The sequence below is a fragment of the Hippoglossus stenolepis genome, chromosome 23, assembly GCF_022539355.2.
Source record: "Hippoglossus stenolepis isolate QCI-W04-F060 chromosome 23, HSTE1.2, whole genome shotgun sequence".
NCBI classification, from domain to species: Eukaryota; Metazoa; Chordata; class Actinopteri; order Pleuronectiformes; family Pleuronectidae; genus Hippoglossus; species Hippoglossus stenolepis.
In genome coordinates, this window is record NC_061505.1 from 7374597 (window position 1) to 7397675 (window position 23079).

A 23079-nucleotide genomic window follows, 5' to 3' on the forward strand; every position below is an offset into this window, starting at 1 on the left:
CATCCCAGAGAAATGTTGTCAACCATGAAGGTGCACATTAACGATGGCTGAGCTGCTTGTCAACAACAGACCAGCTCAGTCACATCTAATGTGTTCTTTGGCACTGTTCAGAGTTGTATTTTACAGTAGAGTACATGTGTTTTGGAGGGATTAAGTGTATTAAAAAAGTTTTCCCCTGAAAAGTGAACATTTCACCTTGTGAGATGATGTGTAACACATTACCCACCCAAGTGTTTCACCCGGCGCTTGTTTAGTAATTACCCTTGGGAGCGAAGTGCACGTCTGCGCTCATGAGCAATGAGCGACGGATTAAGTTTGGTGAGACTGAGAAGACCGAGCGAGTAAAGGAGTGAAGAAGGGTGGCAAGAAGCAAAAGGCTGTTAGATTGTCCAGCTGTTGGCACTGGAGCTGCATTGCAGGCAGCTGCGGTGACACTTCCCGCTGCCGCGGCGCCTGCAGCGAGGGAACATCTGGGGATGGATGAAGCGTTAATCTCGACAGTGTTGAGGCAGACACTCTCACAGCACGCTCGACTTCCCCTACTGGAATAAGAACTAAGGTGTAAAGGAGCACCGACCTTTACATCCCTAAAAATTAAGTCTTGTCTGGTTTTCATGCCCACTTGCGATGAAAGTTCAGATCTGCAGGCTTTGCAAACAACCTGTCTTTTCCATTTTCTCTCAGGTGCACTTTACTAAAAAAAAAAAACTCCTACATTCATGGCCATGATGGAGAGTATTCACAATTAAAGGTCTCTCTTGTAAAAGCACTAATGTATCTCAAGAGGCTTCCAGGTTAAATAAAGGTTAAAAGAGAGGTTTTAAAAAGTTACTAATGGTGTAGGTTGTTACTGGGTAATGTTAGAAAACAACCAGGGAGGCAAAAATGAAGTTCACGGTACCTTGGTGAGGTCACAGATCTTCAGGAGGTCATTCTGGGCTTTGCCTTCGTACACTCGCTCACGCTCCCGTGCAACATCGATATCCTCCTCCTCTGCAGATAATGACTTCCCAGAAATAAGCCTGGCAGAGAGAAGTCGACCACAATTGGCATAACACCCTTCATTTCAATTAACATGAACTCGCAGGAGAAATTATCCTGGTCAAAGTTTAAGCTCAGCGAAACAATCTCTGCAATTTTCATAAATAGTAGAAGCAGTGGAAGTAGAAGCCCAGGCATTAGTTTCCATGGCAACCTCGGTTTTGGACTGCTAATTCAAACGGAGGAGAATATGAGAGTGATCCGACTGATAGACTGAAGGATTTGTTTTCTTTCCTTTTAAAACAACTTGAGTTAATTAAATTTGACAAAGCTTTAGTTGACAGAAAACTTTTACCTCGGTTTGCAGAAGAACTTATACTGGATGAGGATTGTGACGGCAAACATGACAACTCCCTGGATGGACATGGCACAGAGATTCTTTCCCACCATATCCCAGCTGAGTGGATCCTCGAAACGGTCCTCCCCTGATAAAGAAGGTAGAAAGGAGGGAAAACTATGTCATTTGGAATTACCACCCTATGGTTGAATGTCTCTACCAATCAGGGCAGCTTCAGGTTTCATACATTATTTTTCCAGAGTCATGAGGACACTGTGACCTATGGCCGATGGAATCTAATCAGTTCGTGCTTGAGTCCAAGTGACAACTGGTGAAAATCTGAAGATATTTTCTCAAGAGGCAAAACACCTTTTTTGTGAGGCCACAGCGACCTTGACCTTTGACCTTTAACCACCGAAATCTACTGAGTTAATCTGCGATTGGAAGTGAACATTTGAGCCAAATTAGAAAGTAGTCTCTTGAGGCATTCTTTAGATAATGCGTCCACAAGGTCACAGTGATGTTGACCTTTGACAACCAAAATCTACTTAGCTAATCCTTGAATCCAACGTGCAGCAAATTTGCAGCAATTCCCTCGTATCGTGTTCACAAGTATTGGACGGGTGGACAGACACGGCATCGCACATACCAACAGACAGACAACAGGAAAACACAGTGCCTCTGGCCACTGGCTCTCACATAATAAACCATTTTTTAAACAGGAGAAGTTCAAGTAATTAAAAGCATTATGACCGTGTGTCATTTCACGCTAATTTCAAGCCCTTATCTACAAGCTCAGAGAATAATTTAGCAAAAAACATCGTCAAAACAATAAACGAATTGCCAGATGAGTATTTCCTTTCATGGCCAGCCAAATACACCCTCGTCAAAAGTTAGAGGAGAGGTGGAATGTGTCAGCTCTTTGAAGTGTTCCTGGGATGTATTCAGTGTTGAGAGCCAGCAGTTTAAATGCCACTTAGCCTTAAAAATAAAAAAAAATAAATGCTGTCACCTGTGTAATATGAGGAAAGAGCTGATATGCTGTACTTTTCATGTTGAAGCCTCTTTTGGCTAATGAACATGTAAGTAAACCGGTGACAGCCCCCCCCCCCCCACACACACTCTAATCATTTTCCATTCTGCTCTCCCTCTTTCCTCCTCTCAGCTTCTACAGTCCTCCACTCTGATGGGGGTGGGGGGAGTGAGGAGACAAGAAAAACGAAAAGCGCTTTTGGTCTCATTCTCTGGTAAATAGCCCCTCTCCACACTAGCCCTTTTAAGTTGTGATTGCTTTTCTCTCTCCGCGCTCTCCGCCACTGCCGCAAATGATTCCTCAAACCACTATTTCCTGCTCCATCTCTCCACAGACTCGACTCCTCTTCCTCTTTCATGTGCCACTTTGCCTCTTGATGGCCCCCTCAAGCCGGGCTCCACCTCCAGCAGCCCCGCTCCGCTCTTCACCCCATCGCCTGTTTAAATTTAACACACGTGGAGACGACTAGACGAGGTGTGAGACTGGCCTTACTGGTTATGTTGGTTAAGTGGTGTTTGAGGTTCTATTACCTGGTTAACGAGAGGGATGAAGTTGATTTTGGCGAAAGGAGAATGTTTTCGGACAACAGTTTCTAGTTGTTTGTCAGTTTGTTGGTCCAACACTTCTCAACTATCTCAATGACTATCAGATTGAAAAGGAATCTGGTTCAGACATTTGTCTATATCGCCACCTGTGGTTGATTTGAAATTTCTTGGACAGAAATCATTGCCGTCTTTATGTCCCTTTTAGATTTTCATTCAGCAATGAAATAGTCCAATAGTCCAATAGTCCAATAGTTTGATTTGTCATCAATTCTAAATTCTAATTCATTAGTTTGATCATTTTGACCAAATATTTGAAAAACTGACGACATATAATTTGAAGCTGTACACACAAGACGCATGCACCAGTCGCACAACCTTAAAACTAATGCAATTTAAAATCTGCAGAGAATAATTATCATGACAACAAAAGCCCTTTACAAAGTTCACAATAGAAGCAAAAGGAATACATCTCGCTTGTAATCAAACATTTGCTTCATCAACATGTTGGCAGATGCAGATTCTGTTTAACCTTTAAAACACAGACGGCGGTGTTGATTTGATCATGCGTTTTGATCTGTACCAGTCGGAATCTTCACACTTTGACAAATGACACATTTCTTGAAAGATCTGAGTCTTCCTGATCCGATCTTTGCGAAGCGTCGGTTCCACATAACACAGCAGCAGAGATGCTGACACAGAATTAGCTAAAGTGTGTGGGAGCAGGTTGAAAGCCTGTTGAAAGGAATTTTACAAGCACATATTGTTTTCCCTTGAAAGAAAAGCATACTTTGAAGCGTGAGATTTAGCTTGTGTAAACAGGGCCACATGAAAGGTTGATGTTCTTTTACCGTAGCACGACTTTCATGAAATTAAAACGAATATTTATTTGCCTCAGTGATTATATATAATGCGATAGTGCTGGTGGCGTCTTACCAAAGCTGATGAAGAGCGTGGCCATTGCCTGGTTCTTGGCCATGTCAATCAGCCCTCTGCCCAGACAGAAATGTGGGAATATCAGCAGCACCTGCTTCACTATGTCATTGATGTTGGAGACGCTCTGTTGAAACACACACACACACACACAAAATGCACAAATAAATGTCATGTAAAACCTTCTGAGTAGCTGTGCTATGACTGTGAATTAGCCGGCACAAGCTTAATATGTCGTCTAGCCGCCTTGAATCAGCAGGACCAGAGGCTGGAGAGGTTTGGGAGATGGCGTGCAGTGCCCTGATGCAAGTGTGGATAATTAACAAACATCCTGTACTCCCTATGCATGCTGGGAGCTGTTGTGTTGCGGGGCGCCGGGGAGGCACAGAGGCATCTAAGTTCATCTACCTTCATGATGGTGAAATTTGAGCAAACATTACGGAACACACTGTGTGATCTGTGAGGTGATGCACACGGTGTGCGCACAAACACAAACAGATTCCGCGTAAGCAGATGTTCTTCCTTTTAAAATCCTCACTCGGGGGGAGAAGGGAGCATCCAGAGACCAAAGAAACAACACAGACACGTGAAAACACCTACAGGCGCTCTGTGTGTGTGTGTGTCGTCTTTTTTTCTTTTCCTGATACGATATACAAGAAAAAAGCGACAGGTACTCACAAACAGAAAGCTAGAGCTTATCGCCTCACTGTTTTTTACAAGGTACACTTATACAACTACTCTCACACTGGTGCATAACTCTTCTGTCCCTGTCTCGCTTTCCTCCTGCCACTGATTATGATTCAATGACGTCCTAGCTCAACACAAAAGAAATAATTAGATGGAGACACGATGGAGGAGCCTGTGTGAAATTGGCTCAAATAAGGACAGAAGGACAGTAAGTCAGGGAGGGTGAGTGTACGGGTAAGAGAGGAGAAGGGAAGGAAGAGGGGAAGACAAAATATTACTACATTTGGCACGGCGTGGCGTTCAAAGGCAAGTTCATGCATTATGCATTCGGGTTCATTGCGGCATAGTCTTCAAAGCTTTCGCACACATGGGGAGAGACTACTGTATAAATTCATCATTTCTGTTTTTGGGGCGTTCCGGAGCAAGGGGAGTAGGTGGGGCGGGGACAGGAGTGCGTTCTGCTAAAGCTGTGTGCAAGATTTCCAGATGATGGCCATTATCGTCGCGGGATTCATTTGCGGATGCTCGGTGATTTATTAGATTCACCGAGCGAGCTTTCAGGAGGCAGCTGAGGAGGAGTGCACGCAGCCGAATGACTCTCAGCCTTGAAAACTATACCGATGCCAAAATTAAAGTACTTTTACTGCATGTGTGTCTACTTTTTAATGATACAATTTGACATGTAGAAAACACGCGTATTCGACAGTTAGATGAGAAGATTATGAACTCTCATATCTAGACAATAAATATTGAGTCTGAGCTCTGGGAAGTGGGAAAGAAAACAAGCCCAATATCTGCCCGCCAGCATCTGTACACTAATTAACATGTTACATCTTGTGTTGCTGGTTGTCTGGGCAGAAAGTGTTTACGGCCAAAAAATAGTCCAGCACACAACCCCCCTCATAAAACAGCTAATTGTCTTTCCTACAGAAACAAAAACAAGATATAATGTGTTAATTAGTGAGCTGGAGGCAGATGATGTTAGCTGGAGACAGACCTGTTTCCATTCTTTAAGCTTGTAGCGGACATGTGTGTGACACAGTCGTATTGACCTTCACACCTAGCTCTCAGATTATTTTCTAATTATCAAGTTGTAGCTTAAAACCAGCGTATTTGCTTTTTTCTACTTATTCTTCTGCCACGTGATCCGAGTAGAGGAGGGATGAGCAAAGCTGATCAGAAAGATGCCAAAACTACTATGGGAATATCATGCCATTTCAGAGTTTGAGAGATCAGAGCAGCAGGAGAGCCCTGACAAAAAAAACATGTGATTCACAAGGCCGCAAACGTGTCTGAAAAACGGGTTTTTAAGCATAACAATAACAGTTTGTACGAGAAGTGCAGGTGTACATCTGCAAAGTTTCTGAATAAAGGTTCAGCCTTTCAAAACTCAAGTTTCAATGTCTGTGTGCTGCAGTTTTTAAGAAAAGACAAATTTGTTTTTTTTAGCCTGTCAACACATTATACAAGGCTTCAACAGAAGGCTGCAAACGATTTGATAGATTTCAACCTTTCAAAGCCCTTTGTTCAGTTTTCGGAATATGGAATGAAATTCATCACATCAGCTCCAAATGTTCACCCACATTCGCGCCTCAGACTTATTCTGATATCGTATAAACTCCTTTGGCTCAGTCTCCTCTTGATTGACTTTGTGTAACAAAACAATTTAAAAAACAATCAATATTTCACGTGGGAGGCTCTTGTCTTTCTTAACACTTAACCCGCGCATTACTATTCATAAAATACAAGGGCGGCCGTGTCAAAGAGATTTTATCTAACATGATATTCTCACTGTCCAACATCACCAGTGGACACATGCATAAGTCAGATCATTTCTCTGCATTGGTAGTTGGTCTGTGGTCCTGTGTCTCTCTGGCAGATACGAGCGTGCGATGAAAAGACCTCATTGGTCATGATGTCTGAGCAAACCTTTAGATGTGTTCAACTCCAATTCATCTCCCCTTTTATCTGCATTTACACATTCGCCGGCCGACTGCAGGGTACAAAGAAAGTGCAATCACACTTCACACGGGGAAAAAAAAAATCTATTCAAATTCTGCCGTGGAGTCAGTGTTCAGGACTTTAAGGATTAAATCCTAAAGATCACGATAATAAAGAACAACAGCGCGTTAAATTGCATCTTAAAATGCCGAAAGTTTTATATCTAATTTAAAAAAAGTAAGGGGAGGTGTGGAGCAGAGGGATCATTAATATCAACGTTTGTAATGAACAGTTGGAGCTGGAGCCAGTTTCTCACGGTGACTTTTATCCAGTTGCCGTGTGTGTTTGTTGTTTCGTGACAGTCAGTCGGCCTGATTTGTATTAAACAGCTGCATGTCACAGCGGCAGAGGAATTTCACAGGGAGATGACACTAAACACATTCTATACTTACCTGCCTGCATTTCATGTCAAACATATTTTTATCCCCTCGCTGTTGGCAAATATATGTGCACGCACACGCACACACACACAGACGTACATCTAGGGATTTGTTGAAGGCTCTACTGTTCTTTACATCCAACACTAAGCCTCTGCAAAGATAGAGCAAGTCAAATAAATAAACAGTAGCTGTGACCTTGGCGAGCCGTCCGTCTGGCGGAGGAATGCAAAGAAAGCGAGACTTAATTTGAGATCAATACGCGAAATAACACATCTTTCTCTTGACTGGGTGTTCATCAAGGAGACGTGAGAGGCTCTTAGCCGCGGATGATAAAACGCTGGACAATTTTCCTCCCTTGCGTTTGCGTTGTGTGCTCATAAATCACTCTCAAATGCTTTTGAAGGTGGTACGGTCTGCGCGGCGCTTATCTGACCCATATCGCTACTTGTGCTTATTCCCAGAGCAGGGCTTCATTCATAATGCCGCGAATCACAATGAGAGCAGACGGACACAGAATGCGGCTTCAACCGCGAGTCAAAGACTTGTTAGGCGTTTTCAGGAGACAGTATTCATGATTTTTTTGTGCTTGCGAAAAAGCAGGAAGGCTGTGAAGAGGCAAATTCAGGCATTTTTTGCTAACTTTGTTCTTTGGTTATCAGATTTTCTGGAAATGAAAGGTTAAGAGACTAGGCTTTTGCTTCAGTTATAAGGAACACAAGATAGACCTACTTTCTTTCATGTCTACATTAAAACACCCTCTCAAAATTGACTGCAAGACTCCAAAGGGGAGTATGTGGTCATCTTGCCACACCTTTACTTTTATCCTGCAAAATCTTTGTTGTGCCTGTGGTTATCTCTGAGTGGCACGTGGTGGAGGTATTGACTCAGACTCTGCTTCGAGCACACAAGGCAGGCTGGGATTGATGCAATCCACAGGGAGCTGGACAGTCCTGAGGGGGGGAGAAAATCTCCCATTCGTCTCGAGACAAAACTGGGGCAGAGAGTCTGCAACACGGCAGCTCTGCCTTCTCACTCCTGCTATTTCCTCTCTTGGAAGAAAATGCTGCTCTGCCCAAAAGGGATCTGGATTCACCGTGTGTTTTAAAACAGGGAGCAGAGTGGAGTCTGCAGCTTTGCTTTGGAGAGACATTGTTTAACTAATATCACTGCTGAGTCTACACATGATGAGACAAAGCTTTGAAACGGTAGAAGTCGCAAAAAGAAAAGGAGCCGACCGGATTGAGCTGTCAAGTGAAGAGTCTTCCCTTTCTGCTTCACTGCGGGAACATCCAAGCATCACTGTATCTCAAGTGTGTTAGAAATGTAGTGAAGGTTTTTTTTTGCTCAGTACAGGGGACATGTGGAAACCCGGAGAATTGGTGATTGATGTCGATCCGTCAGGTTCTCTTATCAGCGTCGGAATCGAGTCAGATCACCTGAATTATCATGGACCCGTGTCCCCGTCGAGTCTCATAGAAGCACTATCTCTGTCTCTAATGCCTCGGACAAGAGGAGTGCATCATAAATCTGTCCCTTTACGCTGCCCGTGGGCAACATGCTGTCCATTAAATTATCACCAGCGGCGCCCTTTATGAGTAATATGCTCCACGAACGCCGTATCAATAAATAAAGAGCGTGCAGAGACATCGAGATGGAAACAATGGGTTTCTTTAAGGGGAGACGCGCCCAAAACACAAACTGATAATGAATGCTGGTGATAACAAAGTCAGGATGCAAATGAGGCAGCCTGGTTAGGAGACAGAAAACGTCCCATGCCGTCGCCGCGTGGCGCCAGAGGAGACATCAAGTCGGGGCAGGCGAGGACAGGACAGAACGAGTGGAGAAGTCTGAACAGGCTCCATCTGAAGTGTCAGATTAGAGTCGAGGGAGACATTCTGATGAAGAATCTGATATTTAAGTGGCTCGTCGGAGAGTGAAGCGCTGTTGTGTCTGATTGGTGAGTTGAGGTAATAGCGCAAATAATAATCAATCACTCGAACTGGAAAAGAAAAGTCAATCATTTCTTCCAGTTATCTTCACCTGTAAGAAGTTCTGCTGCTCGAGAGTCTTAGTTACACAAATTAAATTTTCAGAAAAGACCAATGTCTCTTTCTTTAAACACTTTTAAAAAAACGATTGAATAATGATTTCAGCTCCAATCAAAAGTAAAATGACTGTCAAGTCAACATCGCCCTCTCCCTCTCTTCCTCTCCAAACTAAGCTCTCCATTTCTTCTCCAGCTCGTTTTTCCTTATTTTTTTGAGTGTCTTTGTCTTTTGATTCCCCGGAGACTGAGGCAGCTCGCAGTTAAAATGAACACTTGCTGAAAGATGGATGAGGAGAGTTCTCCGAAGACCCAATTCTGCACCAAACGATTAAACATTAAGGAGAATAGGGAAAATAATTCCTTTGAAAAAATCCTAGAGAGGATAAAGGAAATATATTAAAAAATCATACCAGGTGGGTTCACACTCCACCCACGTACGTATGAAAGCATCTGCTTTGAAAACACAGAGCGTTTATCTATGATTCAAGTCAATTAGACATCCACTGCTACAGCCTCAAAATATAATTGCTAAGCAGCCCTTGCCGTCTGTGCTGCTATATTTCACCAGTACTTCATCTTCTATAAAAATAAAAAGGTGCATATACGGATCTGCATCCCTTAATTTTCAGCCCACTCCGGAATGTGTGTTTTGATGTGTGTCGATTCCACTTACATCATCGTCATAGAGCTCCATGAAGAAGGTGGCCACGCTGCCGTTGATACCGATGAAGAGGTTGACGCAGGTCAGCACCACGTAGGCCGTGCTGGGAACGCTGAAGATGAAGGAGGCGGGGTACATCATGGGGGTGATGGACCACCTAAAGAGAACAACTCAGCTTTATCTCCAATAAACTTAACGAAGGCAACATCGAAAGGTTATTTTTTGGATAAATGCTGCAAACATTGATATACCTCTCTCATTAATATTTTAGATAATGCTATTTTGTTGAAGCACTCTGTTACATGCAACATCTATTATACTTCTCTCACTTGAGACACACCCTGACATTTCTGCCTATTTGAGCTAGACAAATAAAATCTGATTTGATTTGAATTGGGTTAGTGTGACGGCATCAGCTAATGCCGTGCAATTTTCACTTCCAGTCTTCATGGTACTACCAGCCTCGTTTGCAGTAAGGGACCCATAAAAGCTCTGCTGCACAACACATAACATCAGCCAACAACCGTAATCCAGTTTGCATGGTGAGAACATTTATTTCAGGATTGTTTCTGACCTGTAAACATTGTATCTCGAAAATAAATCACACCAGCAGGTCGTGTCTTTGGATTCTCTATCACTGAACAATGTGTTTGACAATAAGAAGCATTTTTCTGGCTGCATCCACTTTGCCTCAAGGCCAGTGATGCGAGAGGCTACTTGGTTTGGTTTTTCATCTGGTGTTTGCCGACTATAGTTTAGCCTCCTTCTGATGATGATGATGATGATGATGATGCCAAATGAGGAAGGCAGTTGTTTGTGTTTCCGACATTTACTGCAGGTTTCTCTGGGCTATGTTCAATTCAGTTTAAAAATAATAAAGCTACAGCCGTGAGTTGTGTGGTAAAAACAAATAATCCTCACACTTCCACCCATTTCCCTGCCTGTTTTTATTAAGGCGTTGTTTGTGGCCCCATGCTGTGGCTGCTTTTATCGTGTGTTACAACCATGTTGAAGTTCGGCAGGCCCCCCGGAGCTAACCCAGTTCCTCGCTGAGTGGCCCCGTATGTAAAAAAACTGCAGTTGCAAGCATCTCTGGGATGTCTTTTCAGTGTTGATTTTCAAAATAAAAGCCATCATTTTTGCTCCCAACAGATTGAAAGGGATTCAGATAACCATCAAATTTTGTGTTGGCCATTGCAGGGTCATAAAGCTCCTTTAAACTGCAGAACTAGAACCTGTTTTCACTCCTAAAGCGAATATCAGAGATGTATATCAGAAATATGGTGTTGTTTTAATGTACTTACCCATAGAAAATGAGCAGCAAAATCAGCGCAGGCAGGTTAGGGGGCGAGACGTAGGCTTTTTGTTGGAAGGCGACGAAGATGAGAATCACAATCAAACACGGGACGATGTAGTTACACTATCAAAACAAACAGAAACAAGGGAAACATTTAAAAAAAGACATAAGAAGCAGTTTTCATCCTCATCAGAAGTAGAAGCCTGCGCGTAATATTTCAGGGCATTCATAACCGCATCAAAAGATTTGGAAGCTCTTGATTTATTTATTTTTGTCATTTTTCAAACAAACCAAAACGATGTGTAATTATAAAATCTGTAAATTACATTTGAATTAGCACTTCAATACAGCAGGCTTTCATTTTCTAATTAATTCAGTGAATAAGAGACGCATCCCATTGTTGGAGGTAAGAGGTTACTGAGTGAAGCATTGACCTGAAAGAGTTTACAATGCTCGTATAAAGGTTTTTATCTGATGCACTGATATTTATTGAATAATACTTTTTTAAATCCGTTCCATTGAAAGAGGCTGAAAAAGCTTTTACTTCAAGGTTTTCATTTTTAACCAAAGAACTAAATAAAGATAACTGATAATGCAACTATCTTTTAGCTTTGGATTAATATTCCCCCCAAGTCTGCTCTTTTATAAAAATAAGTCCAGCTTCCCGCTGGTGGGTAAATGATGTACGATATATAAAATAAACAGAAAGTAGCAAAGAAACTAACCATCTAATTACCATTCACAGAAAAACTTCACACCGATCTATGAAGGGAGCTTTCGATCTGGAGTTCCTGTATTATATACCTATTGTTGATGGAGCTCGAATGCTAATGCAGAAAGCTTCAGGCGGGCATCATTAGACCGGCTCCTTAGGTCCATTTGTCTTCCACTCAGACAGCATTTATCTGCCATAATGATGAGCGCCCTGACGCCATTTCTTTACCAAAGGCACCTGATAAAATGTTTACTTCCACTGTGCCTCGGGGAAACTGCCGGTGAAGCCTGTTGAGCGAAACCAGCAGGGGTAGCCGCTGTCGATAATTACGCCTCAGCCAATGACTGCTGCTCAGGTGAAGGTTTTTTTCCCCAGGAGCAAGTGGTGTCAAAGCTACATCATCAATTACAGTGGATGGAGCTTTTTTATTTTTTTTAAAACATAGCGGTAGGTGGAGAAATATCAGTGAAATAGAAGGTAATCACACCAGAGGCCGATGCCACAAACGCCTGGTTTGGTTGAATCCTATTGTAGGATGTTTTAAAACTTCCTAAATGTATTCAACCAGCAGGACTATTTATTAGCACCTAAACAAGCAGTGATGCAGAAGTCTGAAAAACAGATACCCACCATGTCCCAGGCAAAATTGGCCAACCAGTACACAGCCGGGTTCACGCCGCTGACAAATTGCAGATGCTTGGCTTTGTTCACCCGCTCTTGGATGAGGAAGAGGACGAAGCTGGCAGGGATGAAGGACATGGCGAAGATAACGCAGATGGACACCACCACGTCGCTGGAGGCTGTGGCCCTGTGATTGAATAGAGCACAGCAAACAGGAAGTTGACTGGAGAGCTATTACCGTGCACAGGGCCACGCATGAAAGAGACATGAAAGTGGGAGCGGAGATTAAAGTTTATTCAAGAGATGTTTTGGAAATGTATTTCTGAATATTCCTACAGTTACCACTGGAAAAAACATGAATTACAATATGAAATATATTTTATGAAATACCTGACTATTCCTGAATTGAAATTGAAAGGTGCAAAGGTTCCTTTGTATTTGAATACACTTCTCACTCGATATCCATTTCATTCACAAGACCCAAGGCCGAGATGACAGGAAAGTGCTTAACGACTATAATGTTTAGGTTTAAACATGCATAGTTATGTTTAATAAGGTATATAAGGTGTATATCTACTAAGAATAAAAATATTTTTCTAAAGACACATTTACAAAGTGCTTCACAGATATAGAAACATAAAATAATTCCAGTAAAATAACGTATTTAAAGAAGTACATGCAAGAGAATGGGTAAAATAAAGCAGTAATAACATAATAAAGTAATAAAATAAACAAAAGTAAGAAGTTAAAAGCCATTTAATAAAAGTGTGTTTTTAAAAGAGGAGACTGAAGTGGCTTGTCTGACTGACAGAGGTTGTCCCTCAGTCATATCTGTTATTATCTGCTACTGCACTTGTTTTTGTTACTGGACACTTACAAAAAATACTTGTTTACTCACCAAAAATATTAAAAACAACAAAGAGAACAACAGAAAAGTTTAATGATTTAAAAAATGACTGAATAAAAGTGGAAATAGGAAATGAGCCAGACGACGCATGGAGCTGAAACAGCATTCGGCTAATTTGCTCTAACGTAATAAACACATTCGATTTATCACTTTGCAATGTTAGGATCCATTTAAACCACTTTTGTTGCACCTGCAGAAATAATCCATACCCCTAATTTTGTTAATATTGATGACTTAATTAGACAAGCATTACATGCGTTAATGGAAAGCTCCGCCAATGCTGTTTGTACATAATAAAAAAGCTTTTAAAGATTACGATAGGCCACTTCCTATAAAGCCAACGGAGGGGCACAGTTAAAAATGTTGACCACACTTATAACCGTCTCCTTCCGTCATGTTAAGAGCAAATTACACCTTCCTCCTCCGAGATGCTGACCTTCATTTCACCGTCATTCGTCTTCATTTATGTCATCCTACGTTTTTGAAAATGCCCTTCGTCGCGCCTGCACAATTAGCATTGGATGTATTCTTTTAACCCCCGCCGCCATCGTCACCCTCGGCCCACGTTAATCTCTCACAAGACTTCCCACTGTGGAATTAGCATATTAAATAAGTTACCCTGCATAGCTGTATTTATCATCGCCAACCAGACACAATTAGATGACATAAATATGAAATAATTTACCTCGGTGGGCGCCAACCCACGTTTCAACAGGTTCTTTTCGAGGGGCCGTGAGCCCTGGTTGGGTGATAATGCACTGTAGGGGACAGAGATGTGGACGATCTAAGCGTGAATGAAGCCGGCTAATTGCTGTGAAGACGAGGACAAGCAATCTGCTAATTAACTAATAATGGAAGAGCGGGAAAGATGAGCTGTGGGAGTATGGCTTCGCAGTATGGATTGCTCTCCCTCGGTGCGCAGCCTTAGATGTTGAAGTGCAGCGGGGCTGAAAGCAGGAGATAATTATCAAATCTGAGGCTCGGGGCAAAACATCCAGGTCGTTATTTGTTTCACGCAGTTTTCTGTTGATAATGTGGAGACGCAATTTGAGCTTGATAGAAGCAAATCACAATTAATTTGTCACCTCAACCATATGCATTTTTAAATGGGATATTTTTTTGCAGGCATCAAATCACTCGATAGCCACTAAATTACACATCAAACTCAACTGGATGGTAAAATGTAACGTTTATGTCAGTTGCATTGCTATTCCTCAGCAATTAAGAAGCAGGCCATTTCTATAGACGGTGGTGGAAATTGGAAAAGACCTATTTGCCTGTCGTTCGAGAAGCAGTGGGAGAGAGAGTGGACTGGTAATTTTTGACGGATGCAAAACATCGACTTTCTTTCCACCTGCACACTTTCACGGTTTTGTGGCTCATGACATCACTCGCATTGAAATTGCTCGTGAAGCGCAGCGGAGGAGAGCATCACTCTAAATGAGATAATTCCGCTCTGGCCCAAAACCCGGAGAGGGAACAGGTCATTAGTGATGAATGATTATAGATATAACAGCTCTGGCAATTGTCTCTCCGTGACATTAATGTGGCGTCAATGAGAAATATAAATTCATTTTTAAGCCGGAAGGTTCGCTTCTAATTTAAATATTTTCTGCAGGACAGGCATTTAGTGGCTCTTCTTATTCAACCAGACAAGGAGGTGCTGACATAGACCAAAGAAATAAATGAGGGAATTACACCTTAAATAACCTTTTTCATGGGGCTGAAACAATAACTCAATTAACTTACTTAACGTGAATAAGTCCAATAACTTTATTATAAAAATGTATCTGCAGTGACTCATACAATACTCAATAACTAAAGTAATCAATAGACAGGAAAAGTAAAGAAGTTATTATATTGATAACTATGGTTTGGTTCATTTAAGATTGTCCCAATAAACCATGATAGTGCAGCAAGCATAGTAACATGAACCTAAAAGTTGTGCACTTATATGCAATACAACAATAATGGAATTGCTTTTCCTGGTATTACATGTGAAAATGTCGAAAGCTCCATTCAACATTTACGAATATGGATTTTGCAGCTTAGAGAGACCAGAACGCCAAAACTCTGTGATTTCCACAATCTCATGTTCGCGGAGCTCATCACACAATGAACTTCTCAAACAAAATTGGCGTAAAATAGTCTTTCTGGTCACATGGGGGCTGCAGATCAATCTGTGAACAATCTTTGTTAAGTTTCTGTGACTCCCTTTTGAAACATTACAGGTTGTCATTTGATCCATTGCTCATATAAAAAAGTATCAAGAGGAGGTTAAAGCAACCTGGCTCCATTGTGCTTAGTCATCTGCTCAAGTGGTCTTTTCCCCCATTGCTGTTTGAGATCTGCGCACTTATTCCACAATGAAGGGATGTCCAAGTTAATCTAGAAATCATAGTTCATAAATTTGAGTCATCACACTCTGCACGGAGTAGAGAGGGGGAGAGAGGCTCATCCTGAATCTACGGCGGGCAGGAAGGCAGGCCATCGGAATTATCTGTGTCGCAGTCTCCCTCTCTAACTCAGGCCTGTCGCCGGCACCTGATCACTACATAAATACCTGACTGAGGAGCGGGCTGGAGCAGCAGCGGAGTGTCGAATAAAACTGCTACTGTGCGGTGATTGGTAGCAGCCATTGAAATGCCTGTATAATGTCAGGCCTTGTAGCTATGGCAGTGTATGGTAATTTGCTGCAGTGGGATGTATTCCAAGGGCTTTCCATCCAAAAGTGTGGATTCAATTAACGTCGCTTAGCGGCTAAAATGCAAAAAATGCCGACGACTGATAATGTCGGAGATTGCAGGGTAAAATCAGTGGTCTTAAACGGAAAACAACAAAAAAAGTACACAACAGCACAGAGAGCTGCTGGAATCGTATGGCACGAGCTGGTATGTTGAGATTTAGCATGTCATTAATCTCTGATTCTCATGGGGAGCTGCTCCCTCGCCAGCCCTGGGATGAGGAATGAGGAAAAACTAAGCTACATCCTCTTAAGGAGCTCCCCTGAGTCTTAAAAATCTGTGCATATACTCAAAGAAATCCCTCATCTATCCGTCTTGCACTTTCTATTGTGCCGTCTCTGACTCGTCTGTTCGCACTTTGTCTGGGCTGTCTTCACTTTTTACTTTTCTCCCCCTGCTCCACCGCTCTGTCCCTCTCACTCACCAGCAGTCGTTCTCTGGTGCATTCTCAGGAAATCAAAAATAATATAAGGAGAGAAATGCATCACAGCAGCAGTGCATGATGAAATGTTATGAATGAAACTGCAGGCAGGGTTTGCTCAAGCACTTTTTCTGCAGTAATATATAACATATAAGCAATTAACTGCAGCATTCACTTTTAACCCCACATATATTTCCCTCCAACATGTTTAGACACAATATATACAGCACTGTCAGCATTTTACACTAACAAGCTTGGTTGTGTGGCTAATTGATGCTATATTTTCCATTTTTAAGGCCGTGTTTGCTGACCTAACAAGATACAGAAATGTAATAAGAATGTAATAAGAAGAATTCTCCCCGAAGCTGGAACATTTCATTCCGCGCTCACTTCCTCCACGCTGTCTAAACCAGATCCCCCTCCAACCGTTGTTTTTGGTCTGATGAACTCACATGGCCACAAAGGAGAGCTGCGTCTTGGTGAGGTTGAGGGGGTGATTGGACACGGAGATGCCGTACTGGCGGGGATCCTCTCCCGCCGGCAGGTTTCCCCTCAGGATGGCGTTGTTGGCCACACCGAGGAAAGACACCATGCCGTGAAATGCCTGGTTGTAGAACCACACCTGCCGAGGTAGAGACAAGCATTAGCGCTGGGAACAGCATGCGGAGGCTTTGCGGCTGCTTCAGATGTCTCCTAGCAACCACATCGGGCAACCGCCATGGCAGATTCGTTTGGACAAAGATTCAACAGGAAGGTAAAGGAAAGAGAGAGAATTGGAAAAGATGCAAGGTCCACGAGTATGGACCAGTGATGGATGAAACATCTTATGATTAAATTCCTTTCAAAATGGCAACAAAGGCATTTCTTCAGTTTATTTAGTAGTAGTTTCAACTTTTTAAAATGATTATTTTACATAATTTATTTTCTTTTTGTGATTTATTTGCTTAACAGGGTCAAGTTTGGATTTCGTCTGAATAAATATCAAAACGCAATACTTGGTTTTATCTATTTGGAGGACGAGAGGGACCTGGACATAAATGGATGTGAAATTATCCTTGAATTACATCCTTTGCCTGGGAATATTTGGAAGGCAACCCTTTGCATAAACTTAATTGCTGATTACAAATGGATCCTCTGGACGATTCTAACACGCGACCGATGCAAAACCCAATTGTGCGGACGAGTTTGTATCTGAAAACAGCTTGTGTTGTTATTGTTGCACATTGTGATGTATATGTTCTATTCAGTATTTCTGTATCTTTGTCTCGCTTGATGGCTACAATACAGCAAGAGGTCAAATTGATTTGGTCCACTCGGAGGAGAAGGGTTATATCGTCTCAAACATTTTCATGGCTAAATCCTGATCTATCAGAATAAGCGAGAGAGCTGACCAAAATGTTTCAGTTTAGCGGAAGTTAAAAGCCTGTGATGACTGACAAATCCCAATATGGCGTGGCATGCTAGCTGCTGCGGAGACAGTATGAAAAACACTTTTTGCACAATTTCTTTTTTGATGTAAGTGATTCTCTGAGTCTGTGGCTGCTGGGGTGTAGAAAAGAGGAATAATGGATGAAAGAGAGCGGGGGAGAGAGAGAGAGAGAGAGAGAGAGAGAGAGAGAGAGAGGACTCCCCGCTGATAGTGCAGCGTTAATTAAGAGCGGATGGTGTTTGAGTGTCAGTCTAACATAACACTGCATCACAGAGGAGGATATGGAGAAACTTGATGTGCACGCCTGTTTGCAGCTCTCGCTCTCTCGCTCTCTTGCACACAGATTGACATCAGTTGAACTTTTCCTTATTATATTTCCTTCATCCTCTAATTTCTGCAACGCCTGTAGCTAAAAGATCATTTGATGTATTCGAGATAAGAGCAAAGAGCACGAGCACGTCTGCGAAATACAAGAAGGTGCGAAGGTGGGAGTGAAAACTATGTGAGAATATATTATTGCAAGCTACTTCTGAAAAGACTAAAACAGATCAACTTCTTTTCAGAAGAGGAATAACTGATGAGAAATGATCTCCATCTTTACAACTATATGCAACTGCAATCAAGTGTTTACTTACTTTTCATTCATTATACAATGAATCTATGTGACAGCAGATTGCTTGCACTTAATAGATTAATTACAAACATACATTTTAATTATTGAGTTACCCACCATTTTCTAATATTTGCAACTAATTCAAAGAGAAGCGACCAAATTACATCAAACAATTTGTAGCTTTATTTTGAAATGGGCAGTATGAATAAAGCTGTCATTATTATTAGGAACATTGTCTTTGCATTAAGAGACGGAAATATGACCAATTATTTATATTTATAAAATCATATCTGCCGATATATTGTATCAGAAATGTTTTACTCCCTGATATCGGTATCAGAATCAGCTGGGCTCTACCTTCATCTTATTCTTGGCCATTACAACCACATCTCCTCCTGAATTATGATGGTAGAAAATGTTTATTAGCTATACTGCCACATAATCTATAATTACTTTAACAGTGCGTCTTAAAAGGAGAGAATAGGAGAACTAGGTGGAGACAGCGGAGGCGTGCTCTTTCACCCGTTTCCCCATTTCATCACCATTGCTTTCTAAAAAAAATATCTAAACCCAAACAGCATGATTTCAACAGAGTGAAATTTCATTGGCTCAAATCTTACAGGAGAGCAAAGGGTCATCTGCCAATTAAAAATAATACCTTAACGTTGTCCCTGGTTCCCAGCTTCTTCAGCAGCGACTCAGACTTCTGTAAGAGTTCATCAGTGACATTATCCTAAAGCAGATGAGGAAAACAAGAAAAACAAAAAAGAGAAAACTCAGAGTTGGAGACTTAATTGGATACACTTGGAAAACCACTAGTGCTCTTTGAAATGCAAAAACATGAGGCAGAGGGAGACAAGAATTAAAACTTCCGGACAGCGTTTGCAAGTTCTGAGCCACTTATTTCCCCCCAGACGAGGGGGGAAAATATGTTCCCTGTTATTTTGGCTACTTTTTCCCCTCTGACATTTTATTTTTATTAAATTGTGTGAAATAATTAGAAGGAAGAGAACAGGTAACAAAAAAACCAACAAATTACCTACTGTACCAATTGGTCAAAGACTCCTAGTGTCCATATACAGATATAAACTGAAAATAACAGTTAAAGAAGTGTTTTTTTTAGAAAGTGTTGGATTTTGTGGTGAGGATGGGAAACGGTTGAGTGGTTGAACTGGACAGGTTGCATTCAAAATCCTCTCTCCTCCACTCGTGTTTCATGTGAAATGAGCCCTGGGACGAGGGCTTGAGATGACAGGCGTGAGATTTCAAAGTTTCACGTCGATGCCGTGCTGTTCAGACCTCAGCCATGAGAGCGCTGAGCACATTACACGTGTGATATAAATGCAAATGGACCTCCTGCTGGACCCGGTCCGTCGTCAGAGGGCCGCAGGCGGGGAAACGAGGGATTTGAGGAGGGGGTTGAGGCGTGAGGGGCGAGGAGAGAGAGGAAGGAATAAGTGGAGAAAAATCCAGAGAGATATCCGGAGAATGTACGAGAATGCTCAGGTGTTTGGGCTGATGGAGAGAGAGTGGGAGGAAATAGAGACCTCTGGACAAAGGACTGAGATCAGAACATCGTCTCGTCTTACTTCTTCCATCCCTCGGTCCTTCACTCACACCACATTGAGACCTCAATCAGAAATCTGGAAACATTTTAATAATGTATTGAGAGCTTTTGTATTTTTCCAACCTGGCCATAAGATCCAGTATTTCTCCGTTTGGCATAACAAATGTTTACACATCATTTCAGGAACCCAGCGTGAGCGCTCCTTCTCTTTCCATATCACAGTGTGAAAAAAATAAACGCCCCTATCTACGCTGACAGGAGTATTTGTGCTAAATAAAATACCTTCTGTTCCAAGTCATTACCTATTCATACACCAGGCAGAGAACAAGACTCCATCTCTTGCCGGTAATGCCTCCTCCAGCTTAAGCAAGGGAATCTTTACCCTGTTTCGTGTTTTGTGTTTTTTTCCCCTCTGGTTTGATTTTTGTTCCAAGCAGCAACAGGCGGTGCCAAAAGGCGACCTTCCCGAGGATTAGCGGCGACTGAAACGAGATGAGGAGTGGGCCAGCAGCTGCCTGCGTCTAATCCTCCACAAACTCCTCCCCGCTCAAGGACAATGACAAGGCTGGTTTGGCCGGTGGACCTGCCGGTGCCAAGGCCGACGACACGGCAAAAAAGCCACTCGAGTGTTTGGTGACATTTTTTGGTATCTATTCCAAAGTGGCCGGCACAGTTCAGTGGCCGTGTGGCCTTGTGTGATGTTGTGTTCATATGTGTCTGCCTGCGGTGTAGGAAGTTTGCAATTAGGAGTATGTGGTTAGTTAGAAAAGGAGCTTTATTTCCCTGAATTATTTCGATAATGATACAAAGATCTGTTGCTTGGGAGGGTTAGAGAAACATTTCAGGGAACAGTTGTGGCATTTATTCCATCTACATAACACACTGTGCCACATGAGGTGTATTTTTGGGCTAAATTATAAAATGTCCAGCTCATGTAGGCTTTCTTGTCCTCGTCGCCACCTCTTGCAACACAGAGCCTGGTTTCTAGCTGCTAGACGGAGGAAATGCAATTACACAGAGATTTCAAAGCCCACTTCCCCGTGTGCGCAGGTGGCTCAAAGCGCAGCGCTCCGTCCCGTTAGTGTCTCACATCACAATTCCTGCCGAGCGGCAGCGGAGAGTCGGACATTTCCCAAGGACAGTGCAGCACTTTAATCACAAGGAATAGAGCTCTGCGAGAGCTAATGCCCGACCATTAGAGTTACATCATCGCTGCCGCGCGAATTAAAGTCACATTAGCGTCAAGATCCAGGAGAGAGACAAGGGAGCCAGGTTAGGGATGAGACCGGAGACGCCTGAGGGCAAAGCGGACGTGCTGATCTCAAAAAGTAGTTTGAACGTTCCAAAATGTTTAAAAGTTAATGTGAGAGCGGTATTCAAGAGAGAGGTGGAGAGAGCGGGACAAGTAAGTTGGTTTAAGGGGTTGGAAGTAATGAAGTACAGATACCGTGTTATTGTACTTAAGTAGATGACTTATCTGCACTTTGTTATAAGTCTTTATTTTCACAACTTTCTGTACTTTCTTCTCTTTACAAACATAACATTCCCCGTTCTTCCTGTTCTCATCTAGATTAAGAATTCTCCATTCGAAACATCGTGCACATTTCAACCTGTGCAATTTTTGTATTGTTTATTTTAGTGTATTTGAAGTAAGAGTGGTTTACATTAAATAGTCTTTAAAGAGTATTTATGTGACATGAGTTTCAGTTTGCTTTGCACAGAGCGATGGTACTTTTATACTTTTAGTACATTTCAGAGCCTATACTTTCATTTGAGTAAAAAGTTTGAGTAGTAGAGCAGCACTTTCAATTGAATAGTTTAATTTATTGATACAACGTACTTGAATTCAGGTAGTTGAAATAAAACTACAGTTGTGTGACTGTGTTCCTTTTCAGTAAAGGCCCAGATTTCTTTGACATATTCAAACACACGGACAACCACAGCCTGTTGCCATAGACATTGTACAAAACAGATTTGAAGAATCCGGACCTCCTCTCTCCTTTGCTTTCATTCTCGTTCCCCTATTGTTCGAGATTTCAGCGGGATCCAAAAGTCCACTTCAAACATCATCACCTGTATCCAGGATACAAAGCTAACGGCACAAAGAACGTTGTGCTCCAATTAGCAGCAGCACACTCAAAGGGCGCCTGGCACACTGCAGCCTTGACAGGAAGAAACCGTTTCTAAAAATCACCTCCTTCTGCCGCAAACATCGTCTCAAGATTGAATGTTGGAAAGAGAGTCACAATGGAGGAGTCACAAAACTGATGACAACTGATGACATTTTTTTTATGATTCCTGTAGGTGAACGTGCATTCAAGTATCAACGCTCCTGTTTGAATGATCAGGAGGAACAACTAGTGATGACCCACGTGGATTTACCTTCACTATCCACATATATCAATGGCTCAGACATAAAAATAAAAGTGATATAAAGATAATGATGCTTGGGGACAAAAAATACAGACGTGCAAGTGGGAAGCGAGGCTACATTTGCTGTTGCTTTAAACTAAATCCAAATAAAATTATAATTTATCATGCTACCGATAGTTTAGTGGTTGAAAACAATGATGATTAAATTTAATTTCATTTGTATAGCGTCAAATCATAACCTACATTATCTTATTAACTTTACATAGGAAGGTCATGGTGAGGCAACTAAGGATGATACTGGGTTTTTGGCCATCAACCATATGTTCTGACTTCTAGATGGTATTTGATGAATATTCATATCACATATTTTCGTGATAACTGATAATTGCAAATAGCATGTCGCCAAAACCAAATATGTCAATGTCATATTCATATAATTTATCCAATCAGGACTTTGAATGTCCATCCAATAGTGGGGGGTATATTTCAGTCTGGACCAAAATAGCGGGCCGATCTACAGAGGGACTGATATTTCCATCTCTCCAGCCGTGTAATGAGCACAGCTAAAACAAAAGCTAAATTGTGACACTGGAAAATATTCACTTTCTTGTGACAAACCAATGGATCAGAAAGCAGGCGTCCTGTCCTTGTTTTATACGTTTGTGTTGCAGAAAAACAAACACTGAGACTTCAGGCATCCTTCTTTATCCCTCTGGGCTGTTTCCCAACTGTATATCTTGACCTTGCACTAGGATATAGTGTATTATACGACTTTTCTTCTCATGAGATA

At 42.0% G+C, this 23079-nt stretch overlaps 1 protein-coding gene across 1 annotated transcript in view; it reads right to left on the reverse strand.

Annotated features, from left to right (window-relative positions):
• Nucleotides 1–23079, reverse strand: part of LOC118102796 (phospholipid-transporting ATPase ABCA1) — a 164233-nt gene that overhangs the window by 56593 nt on the left and 84561 nt on the right. The window contains exons 36-43 of the mRNA XM_035149312.2: nucleotides 19008–19082; nucleotides 16760–16929; nucleotides 12245–12422; nucleotides 10907–11022; nucleotides 9615–9759; nucleotides 3830–3953; nucleotides 1337–1466; nucleotides 902–1022 (exon numbers count right to left, since the gene is read on the reverse strand). Coding sequence (XP_035005203.1) covers nucleotides 902–1022; nucleotides 1337–1466; nucleotides 3830–3953; nucleotides 9615–9759; nucleotides 10907–11022; nucleotides 12245–12422; nucleotides 16760–16929; nucleotides 19008–19082 — 1059 coding nt within the window. The remainder of the gene's footprint in view (nucleotides 1–901; nucleotides 1023–1336; nucleotides 1467–3829; nucleotides 3954–9614; nucleotides 9760–10906; nucleotides 11023–12244; nucleotides 12423–16759; nucleotides 16930–19007; nucleotides 19083–23079) is intronic.